We start from the raw sequence: 7,252 nt of genomic DNA, 5'->3' as shown, positions 1-7,252 counted from the left end.
CAATTTGTTTCCATTTTGAGACAGGAGTGCTGCTAGCCCACAATTCACACCCATATAGCATCACTGGACAAACTAGGAGTCCAAAAAGCACTTTAATCATTTTCCAATCCCATAACTATGTCTCTCTACATCTGTTTTGAAGAGCATATAATGCTTTCCACCCTCCTAAAATTCTCTTCTTTTTATAGTCCTCCCAATTGAATTTGTTGTTGAAATCAATCCCAAGGTACTCGTACTCATTTACTTCTTCAAGAATGTTGTCTTCAAAGAAGAAAGTATGTTGGCTCTGCTTCCTTTTATTAGAGAAAATCATTATTTTGGTCTTGCTAGTATTTTGGGTATATTAGTGCATTTGCAATCCATGGGCCGACTTAGAAATCAATACAATATTATCAACATATAAAAAAAGCTTTATCACAAACTCCCCAACAAAACACCATCTCGACCTTGCAAATTTAACCACTCTTCCAATTTATCCTATTTATCAATATATAGAACAAAAACACTGACCTCCATGCTTGATTTTATTATATTATACATACCTTGCCCTCCATGCTTGATTTTATTATATTATCAATACCTTGTTCTTCGAACTTATCACCATCATTAGTCGACAAGATGAGCCCCACCGTTCAAGTTCGATTGTTTAAATTCCTCGGAATCTTGGGATTCAAATTTATGGTCATATACAGTAGCTGTTCTTCGGCGAAATGCACTGTTAAAGAGTAAGGCTGAATACAAGCTCGTGGAATCGGCTCTGAGCAGGGGGGCCTTTGTCATTGCGGTTGGTCGTCCACTTCACAAATAAATCAGTGGGCATTTTCTCTGCTCTGAGTGATTTGTTTTCCCATGTGATTTTTTTGCAAAGGAGGTGGTTGGTATAAGCCGAAACTGAAGGAAGAGCCATGAGATGTTATCATGGAGTTTCGTCAGGCTAGGTTCTCTATTTTTATTTAATCAGTTTTAATGGATTGAAACGTGGAAAATAGCTGTTTCAGGGCAATTTGCTCTTTACAGGGAGCTTACAGAGAATTAATGGCCGCTTCTGAAATCCACCAGGACAAGAAGAGCGCAGAGTGGATTTTAGAGTACGTTCTCAGACACTGCGACGAAGATTGGGTCGTCTCTGAATTGCTCAGAGTCCTTCCCTTCTCAAATGAGAATCTTACATTGAAGAAAATGATGTTATTGAGGAGAATTCGGTCAGAGATTTCAAACGGCTCGATTTCTGAGCAAACCCTTGAAACCCTAGAATCCCTTAAATATTTAAACAACAAATTAAATGATGCAATCCGTATCCGAGAATTGTGCTGGAGCGTAGCCGTCGAGTGTACTGTAAAGCACCTGAGAGCCGAAAAGATTGATTGGGGCAGCTATAACGAGGCTTTGAGAAAACTCCGGAGCGAGCGTATTGAGGACACAGCGGAGATAGATGTTGCTGGATGGGTCTCCAATAGGACCGAGGGCTTTAAACAGGAACTTGTAGCCGTGGCTGAGAATCCTAAACTGCGGCACACACTTCTCGCTAAGTATAAAAAAGAAGATGTTTTGAAATCTCTGAATATATTTTTAAAGGATGCATGGGAAGGCATTGGGCCGACTTTTTTAGAGATTGTAGCTGAAGATGTTGCACAGGGAAGGTATAATCCACTATCTGGTGAAGGTTCCGAACATGAAACGACTGCGAGATTATCGATCCCTCGTTGTGAAGCTGGCGGCCCTGCTACTCAATTACAAATGGACGGTGAGTAAATCAGTCCAACATTTTCACCTCCTACGTGGATAGGTATGGTTTCTTTGCTTATATATTGAAGTTTTATTGATGTACACAGAACCAAACTAGGCCAGTGACCGTGGCAACCAAAAGACCGATGTTGGGTCTGGTGGTGAATATACCCGGACTCTGGTCAAAAACAAAAGGGAGTTACATTAGAATAGAAAATAAAAGAGACCGGTAACTCATGAGAGTATATTATGTGCTGACGTCTATAAAAGGAGTGCATAATGCATCTCCCAGCAAAGCGATATGTTGCCTTTCTCATTTTCCTTAACTCCTGAAGAAATTTACCTTTGGAAACTTGCCCTTTAATGCCATCATTAATCAGGAAAAATGTAATATCATACATGGAAGGCGAGGTAAATTGCAGACCGCATAGATGGTGCATGTCAGACATTTGTTCTCTTTCCCAACAATTAATGAAGAAGTTAGGAACTTGATACTGAGAAGAATTACACATGCTAAAGTTTTGTCAAATGTCTAATTTTTTTCCCCTCTTCCTTTGTGGAAAAGAAAGAATTGTATTAACATTGCACCGGATTTTTATTAAGCTAAGTCCCATATATTTATTTCTATGCCTACAAAGTTCCTGTTTCGACTGATACTGCTGCTTCCTCTACGAAGGATATCGTAATAAGGATTAACTATTATAACGAACTTCAACTAAAATTAGTGACAAGGCAGAGAGCGTGATAGACATATTTGATTTCTATGGACTCTATATTACCTGTTGGGTACTGAAGTTGGGATTTGCTGGTGTTTTCTTGGAGTGCTGTCACTGAGATCTGAAATATTCTCACCTAGCAGAAAAGTGCCATTTCGAAACACCTTATGCTCTTTTCTTTGTTAGGGTGGGAGAGTAGACACTTATTAACACACAAAATTGATTAGAGTTCTGTGTATTAATCAAATAATGTTAACATATAAATACATGAAGTGCTGTCTCAAGATAGACGGATTACCTTGGACACACAATCACTTGGTTGAGAGAATATTTCAACCACACACCACTCTAAGAAGCTAACTAGTTGGAGAAAATATCTCTGTTAAAATTGGCAACTAGGACCAAACTCCACCTTGAACAACTCATATGATGGAGATGATATTTTTATTGGATTCCTCTTTCCAAGAGGTGTAGGATTGATCTAAAGATCATCTCTTTATGACAAGTATAAATGGAATTATGAATTTATTTATTCTATGGACAAATTGTCAAGGTCGGCCAGAAGTCTAATGTAGGCTCATGAAGCCCAACAGACGTGTCATATAGAGGAGTCATTTTCCTCATTTGGTCACTTATCATCACACATCTTTCTCTCTCTTCATCTGATTGGGTCGTACAAATTTCTGGCAGCCTGTTCTTCTCCACATGTGCGAAGAGTTGACTGGATAATTCTGTTCTTTCGTTGATCGAGTTGCAGCCAGCTTTGACCAGCGTTTGACTTCATTTGACTGTGATTTTTGTGGGAGAATTTCTGTTTGGGTAGGCCGCATATTCTGGCACAGAAACTGAGATTTTCTGGGCAGTTTGACCAGCATTGATTGCAGCCCTTTGACTGCAGAAGTTGACTGTGCGTTGACCAGATTTTTCAGGACTTTTTTGGGCTGATTTGGACCGTCTTTGGAGGCTGAGTTGACTGCATTTGACTGAGCTGATTTAGAGGAGACTTTCTGCTGGTTTGACCAGCATTGACTTTTTGGTTAGGGCATCTTGTTGACTGCAGTTTGATTGGACAGTTTTGACAGTGTTTCGGCAAGTAAATTTTGTATATTGTATTCTCTCTCTGTTGAACTTTTGAAGAATAATAAGAAGATTTGATCAAAGGGTTTCCCCACATTGGGGTTTTTTCTTGACATTTGCCAAATATTGTGTCCTCTTGTTTTGGCTTGTCTTCTGCTTATTGTTTATGTTCTATCAACATTTTTTATCTATGTTAATGTGATTGCTACAATCATGACAAGAAGTAGTCCCATATTGTAATACTCCCCCTTAACGACTACTTGTCATAACCTTAGTCAGCAAAGTATATCTGTGGTCCAACTTCACATTTACAAATATTATCAAAATGTTGATGTCCATATAAAGGAACAACCATCCATTGGAATGCATGGATACCTAACCGCAAGAACCACTGGTCTCCTTGTATGTCTTTCATGTACATGGTTCATTCAACCATTCTTCATACTTGTACCTGTACCTGTAATTCCCCCCTACATCAACATTGTCCTGTGTTTTCTCGAATTATCTGTAACCGTGCTTTGGGTTTTCTTGGCGACTTAACTTTGGGTTTGTGACTTATCTTTAACCATGCTTTGGTTTTTCTCACCCGACTCTTAACCATTCTTTGGGTTTTATTGGCTGACCCTCAACCATGCTTTGGTTTTTGTCAGCTGACCCTCAACCATGCTTTGAGTTTTGTTGGTTAAACCTCAACCTTGCTTTCCTTTTGCAACAAAATTCTATAGGAACCCCTGTCAACTTCCCTCTCACAAGTGATTTTTGCACCACAAACCTACACTACAAGGTGGTTTGTTGAGGTACACATCATCATTCGACTCAAGTACAGTTACAAACTCCATTTATGGAGTACTAGGTGCATACAAATGGATATACTATGTACATACATTATCTAGGACCACTACATCAACTTAAAACATAACATATAGACTTGCTCACAAACACGTGTGACACACAATACATAATGGTCACGAGTCTGCCTTATTGAACACATAAACCTTTACGTTGTTTTCCCACCTTTGCTGTTGATCCAACGAATATCCGTTGTTGATACCAAATTAATATATCAGAAGAAACATATGGTCTTTCTCCGCAGTCACTCACATACTAGGCATCATTGTCTCCATCTTCGACATCTTGATTTAATAATTGCCTTGGATCTCTTTACCTCCCCTATCATTTGTTAGAGTTGTGAATTCTAACCAACTATACCTATATTGAGTTAGCTAGGCTCAATAAGGCTTAATTCATTCTTCCAAGATTCCAAAGACATACAAAATTGTAAGTTCTCACCATCTTGCCCACATATAATTGTAGCTACCAATTGGTTGTCCATCACCTTTCAAACTGCACATTATTTGTGTTTCGAATGCGCCCACCCTAAATGACATCCTAGACAGAACAACCTTTGTTTATGTATGTGAACAAATTTAAGACTACGCAAGTTGCTTCATCTTTCATGGCTTCTGGATGTGATCTTGCAAAGCTATTAGGGTGGAAATCATCCTTGTGAGAAAAAGACGAGCTCAAATAGAAATAGAACTCTTAGAAAATAAGCACTAGTTGTCATTCTCGCTAAAATTGAAAGTCTTAGTGCTTGGTTGCGATTGCTCCATAAACAACTTGATGCTATTTATAAAATCACCATACCAATGATGGAATTTAGGTAGGCATTGCTATCACTGAAGAAGGAAGCTCGAGGATGACAAATCTTGGCATTCATTTGAGGAGACATTGGTCATTTCAAGTGAGAAAATCTCTTCACAAACCCAAAAATGTGCTAGAGCAAGTAGATTAACAATAGAAATGCACCATCAACTTTGCCCCACCAAATTCTGTTGAAGCGTGATGGCAACAATGGTTGGAGCAGCTTCTCGAGATCCTCAAAGAACAATACAACCGCAACTGTCACAAAATCTGGGTTGCTATTATTAAAAATAGCAACACGAAATCCTTATTTAATTTGTCCTTAAATTAGGAATTAAATAGAAATTCTATTCTCATAGCAACTTGTAATAGTTAACGAAGTTAATTTGACTTAGTTGGCTTAGTAAATTCGAGTTGGAAGTCTATCTAGAGTCATGTAGAGTTATTCCTAAATTTTAGTGGTCCAGGTTGAGTTCTTTTGAGTTGTAATTAATTAATTCAGTCTAATTGAGTTAAAGTCAGTTAAACTAGTTCAAACAGTTGGAGGAACTAGTAGGAGGTCTAGTAGTGGGGAGCAGCTTCAGTGCAGCTTCACTGCTCCACTAGTTAACTGAAGATTCACTCATAAATAACTCATGCATGTTAGTTCAGAGGAAGACCCAGTTGAGATTAGAGTTCACAGACAGTATACTATTAGTTGTATAATTTTCCGAGTTGTACAGATGGTGCATGCAATCAGTAGAAGGCCTATGATGGATTGCGCAGTTGTGGTGAGGGATTTTCCCAATTAAATATGGGCTAATTCTCTCAGGAATTGCGTAAGGAAGTAGGGGCTTGGCAGGCAGCAAAATTGGCTAAGTGTTGGCTTGAGCTGGTTTGTGAAGCAGAGAGATAGATTGTACTTGTGCAGGAATTATTCGGGTTGAACAAGCATTGTATTTTTTTCTTAGATCTTCTGGTTAATGCAATATAGATAGTCGGGGTTTTGAGCAGTTTCTTTCCCCAAAAAATTATTGTGTTATGTGCGATTGAAATTCTTCTTTTTTTGTTTAGTGTTTTCATCGATCAATTTTTGTTTCTGCTGATGAGTAGAGTAGATTCAAGTCTTTTGTTCTAACATATTACATAAGCAGTTGAATCTACAAGTAAATTTTCTACATGATATCGGAGCTGAATACATTATAGAAGAGGATAATACGAGTTTGTTGTGCAAGTGAAATTGAATTTGCAGTTTCAGACTTGAGAATGCCTTGGAGGGCAATACAAATTACATAGCTTGGAAGGACAGGATGGAGGCAGTGTTGGAAGACAACGGGCTGAAGGAATTCATAGATCATGATATTTTGAAGCCTCCAACATCTGATGCTAAAGATCTGGTTGAATGGAGAAAGTGTGTGGCAAAGGCGAGAAGGATTATCCTAGAAGGAGTTCAAGATCATATTGTCTCGAATCTCCATGGCAAGGAAACTCCATTTGCAATGTGGAAGGCATTGACGAACCTGTTTCAAAATAGCAGTGACCATAGGAAGCTGGCACTGAAGGACAAGCTCAGAAAGATCAAGATGGAGAAGGGCGACTCAATTCCGAAGTACTTGACCAAGTTCACCCAATGTCGGGATGAGCTTGGAAGTGTCAGGATTACTGTTGCCAAAGACGATCTGGTGAGTCTAGCACTTCTAGGACTTCCCAAGAGCTGGCACAGTTACCAAGACTCAGTTAATGGGAGGGAGAAGCTACCAGAGTGGGAGCGATTGTGGTCCGACTTGGTACAGGAAGAGATTCGACAGAACACCAAAGACGGATCCTCATCAAAGCATGATGATGAGGAGAATTGTGCCTTAGCTGGTAAGGCAAAGAAAGGGAAGGGGAAGTCATCCCATTCCAAATCAGATTCTTGTCAGGGTGACAAGAAGAAGGACATGTTGAAAATCAAGTGTTTTCACTGTCACGAGCTGGGACACTTTGCCACAAAGTGTCCGCACAAGAAGGCTGGTAAGAAGCCCTTAGGAGGAGCGACAAGTGAAGCTCTTGCTTCACAGTTCGAAATAGATTTTACCCTCATCGCTTGTATGGTGTCATCGATGATGGGT

General features: G+C 39.3%; 1 protein-coding gene across 2 annotated transcripts in view; it reads left to right on the top strand.

The window, feature by feature from the left end:
• Positions 1 to 594: 594 nt before the first annotated feature.
• LOC149185123 (uncharacterized) overlaps positions 595 to 7,252 on the top strand; it is a 162,286-nt gene continuing 155,628 nt past the window's right edge. For both annotated transcript variants that reach the window (XR_016257351.1, XM_089417772.1), the window contains exon 1: positions 595 to 1,744. Coding sequence is in view for 1 of the 2 variants with exons in the window: in XM_089417772.1 (XP_089273898.1) it covers positions 1,036 to 1,744 (709 nt within the window). In the remaining variant the exon portion in view is untranslated. The remainder of the gene's footprint in view (positions 1,745 to 7,252) is intronic.

The sequence above is a fragment of the Pinus tabuliformis genome, chromosome 3_2 (genome assembly GCF_031772625.1).
Source record: "Pinus tabuliformis cultivar Carrire ecotype Pingquan chromosome 3_2, CPIR1, whole genome shotgun sequence".
Lineage (NCBI taxonomy): Eukaryota > Viridiplantae > Streptophyta > Pinopsida > Pinales > Pinaceae > Pinus > Pinus tabuliformis.
The sequence above is the reverse complement of the archived record's forward strand: the minus strand, read 5'-3'. Positions and strand labels throughout refer to the sequence as shown.